Genomic DNA, 15,032 nt, shown 5'->3' with positions numbered 1-15,032 from the left:
ATCATGATCCGTAAAGGAACAAACTGATAGAACTTTATCAAAAGGATGATGCCTATGCTCTTCAAAAGAAGAGAATGACAAGCCAAAGACTGGGAAGAAAAACAGTTACAAGTCATATGTAATGAGAGAGCCAACAATACTGATTCCATCTCTTCATCTTAGCCCTCTCTTTGTTCAAGCCTGATGGCTAAACACCCACCACCACCACCACCACTGCCAGGCTTCTGGAACCCCTTGGAGATTAATATACATACCTTAGAAATGCCAGCCAAGGCCAAGAAGGGGGTAGGCTTGCTTTGGCCTTCTGTAAATTTGTTAAAGATACCACTATCTTGCCTTCCTGGCACAGGTGGTACCAGAAGATCTAATGGAATGTTTGATGTCAAGTAGGCACACATGAACCCTTCTATCTCCCTACGCTGCCCTTCTGCCAATTGCCTTGCACTATAAAAATCTGTAGACTAAGGTCCCGACTTTATGGAGAATAATTGCACAACTGGATTATTACCCACCACATCTTCCTTGTCATTAAGTTACCCTGAAAAAAACTGTGTTAACTGTACGGGGTGGCCTGCTTTGTTTTTCAGTCTAAAAATAAAAGCGCCTTCTTGATTTGGGGGATTATTTTCTAGTCCCTTCCCCACCTTCTAACAATCACATATCTGATAGAGGAATTGTATCTAGAATATAGAAGGAATTTTCCAAACTCAAAAATGAGAAAAACCAACCAACTAAAATTAGGCAAAAGATTTAAATAGACTTTTCACCAAAAAGATGTACAGATAGCAAATAACTACATGGGGACAAAAAAATGCTCAACATTGTTATTCATTAGGGAAATGTAAATTAAAACTGTACTGTGGGGCGCCTGGGTGACTCTGTTGGTTGACTGTCTGCCTTTGGCTCAGGTTGTGATCTCGGGGTCCTGGGATCAGGCCCCCTGTTGGGCTCCCTGCTCATGAGGGAGCCTGCTTCTCCTTCTCCTCCCAACTTGTGCTGTTGCCATCTCTGTCTGTCTCTCTCTCTCTCAAGTAAATAAACAAAATCTAAAAAATAAAAAAAATAATTTAAAAATCTGTACTGTGATACCCCTAGACACCTATCAGATTAAAACATATGGGTGAGGATGTGGAAGAAATGGATCTCTAATAAACTGCTGGCAGGTATATAAAATAGCCTCCTTGGAAACACAATGGCAGTCTTCTATAGAATGTAAAACATATGCCTGCCTTATATACAGTGCAGCTATTTCCATCCTGGGTATTTCACCCAGAGAAATGAAAGCATAACTATATACAAAGATGTATACGGGGACACCTGGGTGGCTCAGTGGTTGAGCATCTGCCTTCAGCCCAGGATGTGATCCTAGGGTCCTGGGATTGAGTCCCACATTGGGCTCCCTGCATGGAGCCTACTTCTCCCTCTGCCTGTGTCTCTGCCTCTCTCTCTGTCTCTCTGTCTCTCATGAATAAATAAAATCTTAAAAAAAAAAAAAAGATGTGTACAACAATGCTCATAGCACCTTTATTTTGTGATAGTGCCAAACTAGAAATAACCTAAATGTCCATCTTCAGGTGAATGAATACACAAACTGTGGTATATCCATACACTGGAATACTACTCAGCAATAAAAAAGAACTATGATACATCCAGTAACCTGGATGAATCTCCATACAGTTACGCTGAGTGCACATAGCCAGATAAAAAAAGAGTACTACTCGTGATTATTTGTGATTCAATTTACGTAAAATTTGAGAAAATGCAAACTAATGCATAGTGTCAGAAAGCTGGTGTTGAATGAGGGGTTACAGAAGGGGATAAAGAAACTTTTGGAAGTTGTACATATATTCATTCTCTTGATGGTAGTGGTTGTTTCAAGGGTGTCAAAAACTTATCAAGTTTTATGCTTGAAGGGTGTGCAGTTTGTTCATTATACCCCAATAAAGCTGTTTGAAGGGAAAAAAAAAAAAAAAAAAAAAAACCTCTCCAGGGGAACTGTGTCAAAATGTAACCATGACCATGATAATAAGCAAAAACAGAAGTCCCAGAATATTAAGTAGAGTTTGAGCTCAGATTTTAAAAGAACTAATGATTTAGAAAAAGTAATAAAATCCTGACCTTCTGAGTACTTTTCTTGTGTGTAGTAGGTATGGAAGGTCTGGTAGTTTACACAATGAACTATTGCAGTGGTTAGCCCCAGGGATTGAGATGTAGCACAGGATAGGGAGGTAATATATACATATTTAACACTGACCTGTTGCCACTTCTGATATATTTTTTTAAAGACTTTATTTATTTAGGGGACCCCTGGGTGGCGCGGCGGTTTAGTGCCTGCCTTTGGCCCAGGGCGCGATCCTGGAGACCTGGGATCGAGTCCCACGTCGGGCTCCCTGCATGGGGCCTGCTTCTCCCGCTGCCTGTGCCTCTGCCTCTTTCTCTCTCTCTCATGAATAAATAAATAAAGTCTTTTTTTTTTTTTTTATGATAGTCACACACACACACACACACAGAGAGAGAGAGGCAGAGACACAGGCAGCGGGAGAAGCAGGCTCCATGCACCGGGAGCCGGACGTGGGACTCGATCCCGGGTGCCCAGGATCGCGCCCTGGGCCAAAGGCAGGCGCCAAACCGCTGCGCCACCCAGGGATTCCCCCACTTCTGATATCTCAAGCTTCAACGATTTGTATATTAATAAAGGGGCGCCCTTTCCCGGGGAGGGTTATTTCCAGAAGCTGGAAGTATTAGCTTCCTGGCATTTGGCTGGCCGTCAGTTTGACAGCGCAGGTGGCCACAGAGGCGCAGCTGAAGACCAGCGGGCAGCCTCCCACTCACCACCTAAGGAGCGGCCCTCGGGGAACCTTGGAGCAGGTGCGCCCCGCGCTCCTACCTCAGGCTGCACCCGCCCGGGACGCGTGCGGGGCGGGGCGGGCCGGGGCCACGCCCACGGCCTCGGGGGTCTTGGGCGCGCAGCCGGCTCCCCGCTCCCCGCTCCCCGCTCCCCGACCGCCTTGGGCGCACGGTCGCTGCCCGGCAGCCGGGCCTGCGGACGCCGGGACGCGCGCGCGGATCCCCCGCTCCGCGGCTGCAGGCTTGGAGGTAGCATTTCTTTGTGAGGGTCGCGCGGTCTCCGAGGAGGGCGCGGGTCCTGGCTCAGGCGGCGGGTGGTGCGCGGCCCGGGACGCGCCGCCCGCGGAGCCCTGCCTCCTCCCCGCGGGGCCGCCGCCGCCCCGAGGCGGGGGTGGTGGGAGCCCAGGGCAGCACTCGATTTCCCCGAGGGGGTGTCAGCCCCGCGTGGCTCGCCTCTCACCGTGCGCATTTCCCCGCAGCGGCCTGCGCGGGACCCGCGTTGCTGGATTCGGTCGTTTTCTTCCTCTTTGGGGGGTAAGCGCTGTGGGGATGCGCTTTGGCCCCCGCGGCCCTCAAACAAGCCCTCGCCGCTGGGTTGAATACGGGCAGTTGCAGGAAAGGCGCCGCGGCCCCTGATCCACGTGGTCGCCTTTGCACGACCGCTGCAGGAGTCACAGGTCGCAGGAGGGTAACGAGTGAGAGTTCATGTTTGCCACCAAGAGATGGCCGAGAGGTCGACTGAAACCCTTCCCGTGACTTGGGAGGGCCTGCACTCAAAGGTGGACTGGTTTTTGCCTTGGCACCTGTGCCCAGAAACTTTGCCCAAAATGTGAGGTTGAATGAATTGATTATTTTCCTGGAAAGTAATGCTGAGAAATGCTTTCTTGCGTGCGTTGTATTCATTGTGAGAACCCTTAATGTGTCCAGCCTAGGGTGGGACCCTCCCCACTTCAGGCTTGGGGCCTGGAGAGGGCCGGGCTTGCTGTCCTCAGGGCCTTTTCTTTTAAGGAGTCTGGCTGGTGGGGCTGGGAGAGGAAGAAGGAGGGGAGGAGGGGGGGACAGGAGAGGGAAAAGATGCCTGAAAGCCTTCTAACCCCAATTCAGGGATTCTAACAGATTGCCTGGTTCAAGTTCTGTGTAACCCTCTTCTTGCATCTCAGAAGGTGTTTTCAATCCACACATATTTTGAAAACTTCAGTTTTCCTATGAGTCATTAAAAGGAGATAGGCCTATTTTAAAATTTAAAGTTTTCTTTTAAAAAAAACTGTATCTTAATATCACAGAGAGACTTAGAAGACAATATAGAAAACTGCTAAATCGGTGGTGAAATAGGAGGACACCAAAATGCTGGAAATCATTGCTTTAGGAAATATTTATTTGACACAATACTCTGTCTTGTTGAACCCTTGGTGATATTGTAATTTGGTGATATTGTACTTTTTTAAAATGGCAGTTTTTGATTTAGAGGGCAACTAAGGTCATGTGAGCTGTAAAGAATGTAGTTTTTTTTTTTAATTATGTTTTTGTTCTGTACTTGGGTGGTATTTATTGGGCAGAAGTGTTGGTCCTTAGCATCATTGATTCTTTTATTAGAAAGCTGTGTGTTTAAGAGCTGTATTCTGAAGCAGATCTTCAGCTCTCCTGTCCAGGCCCATACCTTCCTTGCCATTGCACCCATGACGGGGAATTCAGACCCATTAGCAGAAGCCTTCTCATCTGTGGTAGCAGTGATAAGATTGCAGTGTGCTGCTTTAGAAACCAAATTAAATAAATGACATTTGATAATTATTTCTATTCATTTTCATCTTGGTGCTTCCAACAAATTTGTGTAGGCTTTTAGGTAGTTTTGAATCTTTATTCTGTTATCTGTAATATTTACACAACATTTCCAGTGTTGTGACGATTGAAAACTTGAAACTTTTCAGAGTACTTTCTGAGTATTCATTTAATCCGGAAGAATTTGGTGATGGTGCAAAAGCTGGTTTCCACTGCTGCCACCAGGTTGGCTTTGGATGTTCAGTCTTTCATTTAATCGGTTTTTGGAAATGTTCTTCTCAAGAATACTTGTTGGAGATTATTCTTAGATAGTCTTAGAGGATCCAATTCACATAGTCACCTGTTCGACCAAACTAGTAAACATAACAAAAAAAGGAAGTTGGGTTAGGGTGGTTAGTGAAGCCACTAAGTGGACTTTGAGTCATTGTTACACTTTTTACCAAATGCTAATAAACCTTTTCCAAGCTCTAGAATTGCACTGAAGATCAGTGTCAGGCTCTCCATCACTTGATGGTGTCCCGTATTCTGGTTTTATGTTCTCCTGTCACTCAGAATTCTGGATAGTGACTCTGAAACAGCCATCAAGTTTCTTCAGTACCCAAGGAAGTAGTTCATCTGATCCTGAAGACTCCAGTGAATTGATCTCAGATAGGTACTTTCTCACCATCTTCTTAGGGGTTTAGTCATTCACTCTTTCTGTACCTTTACTAGGTTACCACTGTATTCTCCAGCACACAGAGCAGCCTGCAAACACAGGATTAGCTATTTTGATAACTCAGTAGAAAAGTTTCTGCAGTAAATAAAATTGAGTGTGACATCTTATGAGGGGAATACAAGTCCCTTAACTTGTCTTTCCCTTATTTTGTGATGTTCTTTGAAAATGTGCCAGGAGCTCCTTTCTGCCTACTTCTGGAGTGGAATGTAAAGTGGGAGAACCAACCTTGAAATTACCTTGTAAAATTAAACACCAATAAAAAAAATAAATTTGTAAGTAAAAAAAAAAAAAAAGAAAAAAGAAATTACCTTGTAAATAGTGGTTTGGGTAATAGTAGGACATCAGGTAGTGGTGGGGAAATTAAATTGTGGATGTTGAGCTCAAATACATTATATCTGTTCTCCAAAGCTCTATGTTAGGAGTAGGATTCAGAGAGAAATTGAGAGCTGCAGGTAGTAGATAGCAGTTAAGAGAAGTTTTTAGTGGATTAATGGGTTGTCTCCTCCACCTCCTCTGTACAGTTGAATTTGGCTTATGAAGGTAGTAGGATGCATTTATTTATTTACCTTGACTTTACAACATTTATTCATGATGCCAAGGCAGTGAGTTTTATCCTGGTGTAGACCTGTTACTATTTTCTTTCATGTCCATAGACTGCTTCTAACTTTGGCAGGTTACTTTCCCTAAAATTGGTCAGACCTCAAAGACAGTATGAATGAATCGATTGAGTATGAATGAATTAATTATATCTATCGACAGAAGTGAAAAACTCAGAAGAAAACCCCACAAAAGTATATATGTTGTGCAGTTAATAGTCAAACAAATGATATTCAATAAAATTTATATGTCTTTTTATTTAATTATTATAACTGTAGTGGCATTATGTGCTCCTAAAAACTGAAACTTAAAGTTTACACAGCCTACAAACAAATAAATATAATCTTGGACTACTTAAACTTTTTGTAATATCTCTCCATTTATGTTCATTAAAATGGAAATTTACAGAGCCATTTGACTGTTTGATCCACAGATTTCTTAGTAGAGCTTCCAGTCTGATTCCTAACAAGGGTTACAATATTCCCACTAACCAGGCTAGTTGTTTTTTGGACTGGTTTCCTCCCGAGTAAAAAACAATTGCTTGGGAATCAATAATTTCCTAACAATATCCTTGAACAAAATGAGATGATAGGTGAATATCCTAAGCATAAAAATTATTGGATTTTTACTTATACATTCTGATGAATGTGTTTTTGTGGTATTTTGCCAAGCTAGGAAGTGAAATCAAATGGATGTTGGTGAGTACCCCATGGCAGCCTTCAGAGTGAACTATAACTTGGAAGCCTTCTTTAGGTAAGAAAGTTGCAGTTTGAAAAAGCAATCATCAGTTTTTTAAAATGATCATGTATGTTTAGGTTGGAATTTTTATATAAGGATTTTAAAGCTAGTAAAGATTAATTTGTCTTGCATTCTAAAATATGTTTAACTGATTCTCATTGATATGACTTATGTAAAATATATGATTTGTGGATGAGTTTTCTACTCTGAAAATGAATGTACACAAAGAAAACACATCAAAATGTTATTTTTAATAGGGTGACTGGTATTCATTTAATGTCTTGTTTATGGTGATTCTATCAGTGAGCTGAATAAACAATTTTACAATTATTTATTTTACTGAACAAACAATTAAAACAATCTGTCCATGTTATATGGAGTCAGTTTGAATATATAATACAATCTCTTTGTTTACAACTACAGGGCAACTTGCTAACCTGACATTTAGATGAAATGTTTACTTTTGGCCATGCTTCTTTTCCAGTGAAGGATTATATTAGGGATAACTCTTTTTGTGATAACTTAGTGAAATTGTAACAACCTATCCTATAAGGTTATCAAATAAAACACATACAAGCAAAATGTCCGTAAATGTGCTCCCTATCAGAATTTAGGATTCACTGTCCATTCTTTAATCTTACCTGGGCCAACACATTTCATTTTAGGGAATTAAAATTAAAGAGTAGGGCAACCCTTTCAAATTAAGCATATTTCAAAAAAAACCCACACAAAATAAGCATATTTCAAGTGTGCTTTGAATTATTAGTATCAGCTTTTTGATATATTCTACATTACTGGGCCAGTTCTCAGTTATGCATATAATTGGTTGAGTCATACTAAACATGTGCGATAGCTCTTTCGCTGGATGCTTGAGGTACAGCTTTGCAACTATTTCTGTTTTCCATTTTAGTTTTCCAAACCCTGAAGGTGACCTTTCATTTTGTTCAGCAACTTTATAGGTTAGACCTACTTTGGTATATCCAGCTCTCTAATATGGCTAAGAAGTGATTCACATCAGAGATATATACACTTCTAACATTCAGGGATGAAAAGAGGATTAAGTAGTCAACCAAAGTTTAATAATGTTGAGAATCACTCTTACCATTATTTTGTCTCTCAAATGATTGTATACTTAAAATACTTTGGATTCCTATGTAGAATATATGTACAAGATAACCCTATATACTTGGGTACATCTGGACCTGAAATTTGTTGTAACTTAGTTGTGTCTCAAGCTGGCTCCTACCTGAAGATTCATCATATCTTTTGTTGGGGAAGAATGACCATTCCTTTGCTCTTTCACATTTGCTAGTGAGCGTCAGGTGTGTTCTTTAAACAGGCTGTATCCCTGCTAGGTCCAGCTTCTCTAGAGCTCCTATGTCCTATGTGTCACCTGAAAATTGTGCTTCAAATTAAATAATGAAATTAGTTCAGAAAAATGCATTTATTAAGCCTTTACTATGTTCTGGTACTTAGATGCTTTAATCCTCACAACTGCCTTATGTGATTAGGTACTGCTATTTTCCCTGCTTTTCAGATGAGGAAGCTGAGGCTTACATTTGCTCAGACAAGATTGCATGGTCAGTCAATGGCTGAGCTGGGGCTTTTCCAGGCCTCTGCTTTTGATAACGATTTACTGTCTTTCAGGACCCCAGGAGTTGTTAGCACAACTGCTATGTAATACTTCCTAATTAACCAGGAATGAACCTGGGAGACATAGTGCTTCCATGGATGTTCCCTTCTGGAAGCCTCCCCAACAATTCTCTCCCACACACAAGCTTAACACATGTCATGGCTTTATTCTTGCAGTGCAGCTTGTCTCAATGTCAGGGATGGCACTTACCATGGTATTTCACCATTTGGCCATAGCTTTTTGAGAGCAAGTTCCCTCTTACTTACCTCTGTATGCCTAGCATATGGCAGTACCTATCAGTGTGTGAAGTGGAAGATTACTATTAAAATTTAACTGTTTTTCATTTTCTAATGTTATTTTGTGCAATCAGAGTATAGATGTCTGAGGGAAATGTGGAAAATATAATAACAAAATCTTTTAATGTTTACAGAATGAAGAGGAACAATTTATCTGTTGTGAATAAGATTGTCCAGTACTCATCAGCAGTGAAACAACCAAAAGTTGGGTTCTACTCTTCTCTCAACCACACCCATTTGCCGGCTGTCCTTCTAGACTGGGGGAGTTTGCCTCACTATGTAGTATTACGCATTTTTCAGTATCTTCCTTTAATAGATCAGGCCCGGGCATCTTCGGTATGTAGGAAATGGAATGAAGTTTTTCATATTCCTGACCTCTGGAGAAAGTTTGAATTTGAACTGAATCAATCAGCGACTTCATATTTTAAGTCTACCCATCCGGATCTCATTCAGCAGATCATTAAAAAGCATGCTACCCATCTCCAATATGTCAGCTTTAAGGTGAGAAGAATAAGCATTAAATAGAAACAACTTACATTTTTGTTAGTGTCATAGTTGTGTATCTAAATCATTATGCTGAAGCAATCAGTGAATTTTGCAGAATCTTTACTCCAAGCTATTTCCTGGGGGTTTGTTTTTGTTTTTGTAATTATTTGCATGGACTGAGATATAGAACTTACATATAACTTAAACCTCAGTTTTCTTCATCTGGATGGTACTACTGAAATTCAGGTCATTGTAAAGGATTTGAAAATATGAAACACTTAGAAAGTTACTTTGTCCTCAACTCTATTTATCATTTTCTTGTCTGAGATCTTTTATATAAAGAAGAAATATCAATTTGATACATAGCTTGACAGGATAAATAAAGTGTTGCAGTTGAATTCTGTTCCATAGTTATATTGCCAATAACTTTCTGATAACTCACCTTCAGGAAATAAAGATTTAAAATTGTCTTTATAGGTTGATAGTAGTACTGAATCAGCAGAAGCTGCCTGCTATATACTTTCTCAGCTGGTAAATTGTTCTATCCAGACCTTGGGGTTGATTTCAACGGCCAAGCCAAGTTTTATGAATGTGTCAAAGGTAAAGATGCTAGGCTTTTATGTGATATATACAAAAATTCTCAAATATTTCAATCTAGGCAAAAAGGATTCTTCCCCTAAAAACATGCCATGTCCTCCTTATGTTCAAAGAATTACTTAAAGCAGTTTTCTATTGACTAGCACTTCATTTTGTGAAATAGCTTATGGATGGTTTCATCCTTTAGATATACTTTGTAATTTTAATAATTGTTTCTACAGTAGCCATCATTAATATAAAATTTAGGTGTTATACTTAGGATTTTCAAGTGCAAGTTTACTTAGTTTCTTTGAATATAGAGTGTGTATGGCCAGTAATGCATGACTTTCTTTTTTTTTTAAGATTTTATTTATTTATTCATAAGAGACACACACACACACAGAGAGACAGAGACACAGGTAGAGGGAGAAGCAGGCTCTGTGCAGGGAGCCTGATGCGGCACTCGATCCCGGGACTCCAGGGTCACACCCTGGGCCAAAGGCAGGCGCTAAACCGTTGAGTCACCCAGGGATCCCCAGCACATGACTTTCTTGTAATTCTGCAGCCCTTCTATTGGAGGTAGAACAACATAACACTAAATGAACTGTACCAGTTAGGATGATGTTGGATTCTGTATAGTAGAAATTCCAAAGCAATAGTAGATTAAACAGTGCGGCTGGAGTTTATTTCTCTTACCTGAAAGAAGTCCATGCATGAGCATAGCTGGTATGAAGTTGTTAGTACCCCGCCGAGCTCCTTCCAGGTATTCCCTGCTCTTAAAGGCATTTAAGATGGCATTACATCCTGTCCTGGGCAGGAGGGTGGAAGAAATGGGGAAAAAGGGTAGGCCCCCTGCTTTTCAAGGACACTAGCCATGAGAACCACGTAATGCTTCTGTTGACATCTCATTGGCCAGCACTTAACAGTGTGGCCACACCAGGTTTCTGGGAGATGAGAAACGTTTTTTAGCTGACTGGTAAAGTGCCCAGCTAAAAATTGAGACTCGATTACCAAAGACAGGATGAATGGCTGTTAGGAAGCCTCAATAAGCATAAATGAATAATTGTCTTCATTCAGGCTTCATTTGGAATGCCATCCCAGACAGACCTTCCTTGACCACTTTTGCTAAACCAGTGCCCCCTTCTCCAATTATACTCTGCTGTATTATAGTATTTTCTTTATGTCACTCCTGAGTACTTGAAATTACCTTAATTATTTAACATATTTATTCTTATCCCCTGTAACAAAACACAAAAGTTTTTGAAGGCAGGGATTCTATTTTGTTTATTTACCATTATAAACCCAGAGTTAGAGTAGTGCCTGATATGTAATAAACACCGAGTTCTGGTTGTCAGTAAAACTGACTGATGGAAACCTTCCTGTTGAAGAGGAAAGAGGAATAGTAGCATCTTCTCTCTCGTAAACTGGGTCATGGTTCTCCAGTATTTACACTAGCCTGTTTATCTTTTTAAGAGATAGTCAGGGAAAATGGGTCATTTGGGGATTGAGTAATATAAGCAATCAGATGAAAACTTAACTACTTCTAAATAGTTATTTCCTTGCATATGAATGATGGAATCAGCTTAGCTTGAAATTCTTAGCTTCTAAGCTATCTCAAATGTTACACATCAGCTTCAGTTCTGAGTTAACTGATGCAGGCACCATGGTGAGGACTAGTGATGAGCACACTTCCTTCCAAGATCTGCCTCTACAGTTAAAAAGAGTGTAGTGGCTTCTGGCAAAGTCGTGCATCACTCTGAGTGTCAGTTTTTTCCACTTGTAAACTGAGGAAAGATAAGACAAAAGTACAGTATTTTGGTAGTCATAAAGAATGCTAAAGGAATATGTGGATATCGTGATGAGGTACGGCCTCTAATGCTGACGTATATCCTTCAGGACTAAAAGAGTCCATGCGAGTTGTTTAAAGGGAAAATAAACCTTATATTTCTTAAGGAAAAAGTGATGTAGTTCTCTAATTGTTTTTGACACCATAAAATTTAGTAAAGAGATCTAACCATCTACCATTTACAAATTTATGTAAATCAATTTACAATGAATATAAACCAGTATACTTTTTAATAAATGAATTGAGATTTTTAACCAATTTGGTCATTGTCATAGGAGTAATAGAACCTTTGGTAGAACCCAGACTGACTTTGACAAAGGAAAAATGATCATGGAAGAAATTGGTTTTCAGATTGCTTATCTGTGTCAAAAAATACTGGATCTGAAAACTTGTTAAATTGTACCCATTTTGGAGTCAAACTATAAATAAAGTTTTGTTTGTCAATCTTCAAAACATTTAAAGTTTTAAAAACGTATCTTTATTGGCACACCTGGATGGCTCGGTTGTCTGCCTTCATCTCAGGTCATGATCTCAGGGTCGTGGGATCAAGTTTTGTGTTGAGCTCCCTGCTTAGTGGGGAGTCTGCTTCTCCCCTCTGCTTGTGCACTCTCTCTCTCTCTCTCGAATGAATAAATTAAAAATCTTAGATAACTTTCTAGCAAAAGCATATCACTGAAGAATAAGATTATTTAGTTATGGACAAGTATTTATTGATCTCCTATTATGTGCCAGATATTATTTTAGGTGCTGGAAATATAGGAGTGAATAAAACATGAAAATTCTATTTATTCTATGACAGAGGTCGAAAAGGTTCAGACAGTAAGTATTATGGATTCCACAGGCTATAGTTTGGGAGCTACTCAACTCTAGCACTATAGTGTGAAAGCAGACATAGATAGACCACATGTAAATGAAGTAACATGGCTGCATTTCAGTCAAACTTTAATTGTGGACACTGGAAGTTTCTTGTAATTTTTATATGTCACAAAATATTATTCTTGATAAATTTTTTCCAACTATTTACAAATATAAAAGTCATTCTGAACTCAAGAGCCATACAGTAACAGACAACACTGGATTTGGCCAGCAAATAATAATTTGCCAATCCCTATTTTAGGAAATAAATAATTATATCCTTTTAATATTGAAAATCAGATCCTTAGGATTGAAAATAATTGGAAGATGTGTGTATTAAATCTTTGAGAAATTATTTTGACTGGCTATTGGTGTCATGAAAAAATGCTAATTTGTTGATTGCTTTTAGTATGTTATTGTAGCATATGTTGATAGAGTTTCAGTGAACTATTTGATTGAAGCTGTAGATTTTTAAATAATGCTTTCATAATTCTTTTCTTATTGCCATGCAAGTCTCATTTTGTGTCGGCACTTACAGTTGTCTTTGTCAACTCAAAATCATTATCATTGATCAAAATTGAAGACACACCAGTGGATGATCCTTCATTAAAGATTCTCGTGGCCAATAATAGTGACACTCTAAGACTCCTAAAAATGAGTAGCTGTCCTCATGTTTCCTCTGATGGTAGGTTATATCTTTTTAAGCTTGCATGATATTTTTTATTATACTAGTACTATAATAGTACATATTATATATATTATATATATTACATATAATTCATATTATACTAATTGTAACAATGCAATTTCATATTGAACAATTTATGCTTATGAAACATAATTTTAAAAAGTAATCTTTTTTGAAAGAAGTCTTCACCCATAAGGTAGACATAGTTTAAGTTACTTCTAAAAGTATTTTAGTCATATGTATATTTTATTATACATATTTATTATTATATATAACTATATATATTTTGACATCCATCTCCTCAGAAATCATTTGATGTCTATTTTATTATATTTAATTTTTAAGCTATCTTCTTTTTTTCTTTTTAAAGATTTTATTTATTTATTCATGAGAGACAGAGAGAGAGAGAGAGAGAAAGGCAGAGACATAGGCGAGGGAGAAGCAGGCCCCATGCAGGGAGCCCGACATGGGACTCAATCCCAGGTCCCTAGGATCACACCCCGGGCCAAAGGCCGCACTAAACCGCTGGGTCACCGGGGCTGCCCAGCTATCTTCTTTTTTAAGATGTATTCTTTATTTCAGAGAGAGAGAGAGAGAGAAGAGAGAGAGAGAGAGAGAACGTGCCAAAGAGAGCTAGTGAGTGGGGGGGAGGGGCAGAGGGAGACAGAATCCTGAAGCAGACTCCCTGCTGTGCACAGAGCCCAACCTTGGTTCCATCCCAGGACCATGAGATCAATGCCTCAGCTGAAATCAAGAGTCAGCTGCTTAACTGACCAAGTTTGATGTCTATTTCAGCAAATAATGAATAACTAGTGTCAGATCTAAATTTACAAAATGTTATATTAGTATCAGGGTGATTCTTTGTTCTTAAGGATTTTTCCCCATTTCCCACAGGAATCCTTTGTGTAGCTGATTGTTGTCAAGGCCTTAGAGAACTGGCATTGAATTATTACATTCTCAGTGATGAACTTCTAGCACTTTCGAGTGAAACTCATGTTAACCTAGAGCATCTTCGAATTGATGTTGTGAGTGAAAATCCTGGACAAATTGAATTTCATTCTATTCAAAAACAAAGTTGGGATGCGCTTATTAAACACTCCCCTGGTGTTAATGTTGTTATGTATTTCTTTTTATACGAAGAAGAATTTGAGGCATTCTTCAAAGAAGAGACCCCTGTTACTCACCTTTATTTTGGTCGTTCAGTGAGCACAGCGGTTCTAGGACGGATAGGTCTTAACTGTCCACGACTAATTGAGTTAGTGGTATGTGCTAATAATGGTCTTCAGACTCTTGACACTCAACTTATTTGTATTGCTGAACACTGTAAAAATTTAACAGCCTTGGGCCTCAGTGAGTGTGAAGTCAGCTGCAGTGCATTCATTGAATTTGTAAGACTGTGTGGGAAAAGACTAACGCAGCTCTCTGTAATGGAAGAGGTTTTGATCCCTGATGATGAGTATAGCCTTGATAAAATTCACACAGAAGTGTCCAAATACCTGGGAAGAATATGGTTCCCTGATGTCCTGCCTGTCTGGTAATTGGCTACTAAAGTTACTTAAAATGTTTTTTAAATTGTTAAAGATTAGCTTCTTTCTTTCTATGCAAATATACATTTTAAGATACATTGCTGAAATATTTTAGGGTAAGGTATCATTTGCAAACTATCTTCATCAATTGCAGCAGAAACATACGGAAAAATGTAAGAGATTTAAAAAGCCAGAAATTTCTATAAACAGGGTGTGGACCCTATATTGGGGAATAGGTAGTTGATAGGCTAAAAACTATACATGATTTGTAGATGAGTCCTTCAGCCTTCACTGAAGGCATATTTTAGCTTGCTAAATAAATTTATAATATTGAGCTTTGGATCCCTAAATATGACATTTATAGCTTTATACTGCTCCTCTTTCGTCTTGCTATTCATATATTTTACAAGATATGTAGTATTAAAATCAGACCCAGGGGCTGACTTACTTGTA

The 15,032-nt window shown here is 39.3% G+C and overlaps 2 protein-coding genes across 6 annotated transcripts in view; one reads left to right on the top strand and one right to left on the bottom strand.

Moving 5' to 3' along the window:
* Nucleotides 1–3,428, bottom strand: part of IL9 (interleukin 9) — a 35,896-nt gene extending 32,468 nt beyond the window's left edge. The window contains exon 1 of the transcript XR_005989001.1: nucleotides 3,308–3,428. The gene's annotated coding sequence lies outside the window, so the exon portion shown is untranslated. The remainder of the gene's footprint in view (nucleotides 1–3,307) is intronic.
* On the top strand, nucleotides 2,704–15,032 carry LOC121495485 (F-box/LRR-repeat protein 21). Of its 5 annotated transcripts, none has more exons than XM_041762996.1 (6): nucleotides 2,704–2,868; nucleotides 6,611–6,688; nucleotides 8,737–9,103; nucleotides 9,566–9,688; nucleotides 12,879–13,050; nucleotides 13,948–15,032. In XM_041762996.1, the coding sequence occupies exons 2-6, from the start codon at nucleotides 6,624–6,626 to the stop codon at nucleotides 14,589–14,591; spliced, it is 1,371 nt and encodes a 456-aa protein (XP_041618930.1). In that variant the 5' UTR covers nucleotides 2,704–2,868; nucleotides 6,611–6,623; the 3' UTR covers nucleotides 14,592–15,032. The 5 variants fall into 5 exon arrangements, with proteins under 5 accessions (XP_041618930.1, XP_041618928.1, XP_041618932.1 ...); XM_041762994.1 differs by having other exon boundaries at nucleotides 2,704–3,096; XM_041762997.1 differs by lacking the exon at nucleotides 2,704–2,868 and adding an exon at nucleotides 3,289–3,381.

The sequence above is a fragment of the Vulpes lagopus genome, chromosome 7, assembly GCF_018345385.1.
Source record: "Vulpes lagopus strain Blue_001 chromosome 7, ASM1834538v1, whole genome shotgun sequence".
In the NCBI taxonomy this organism is placed as follows: Eukaryota; Metazoa; Chordata; class Mammalia; order Carnivora; family Canidae; genus Vulpes; species Vulpes lagopus.
This window is presented reverse-complemented; position numbering and strand designations above follow the sequence as displayed.

Excerpts from the sequence above, each read along its gene's own strand:
- LOC121495485 (XM_041762996.1), top strand. The coding sequence starts at position 6,624 with ATGGATGTTGGTGAGTACCCCATGGCAGCCTTCAGAGTGAACTATAAC. Across the intron at positions 6,689-8,736 it reads AACTTGGAAGCCTTCTTTAG|AATGAAGAGGAACAATTTAT; the intron begins GTAAGAAAGTTG and ends TAATGTTTACAG. Across the intron at positions 13,051-13,947 it reads TCCTCATGTTTCCTCTGATG|GAATCCTTTGTGTAGCTGAT; the intron begins GTAGGTTATATC and ends CATTTCCCACAG.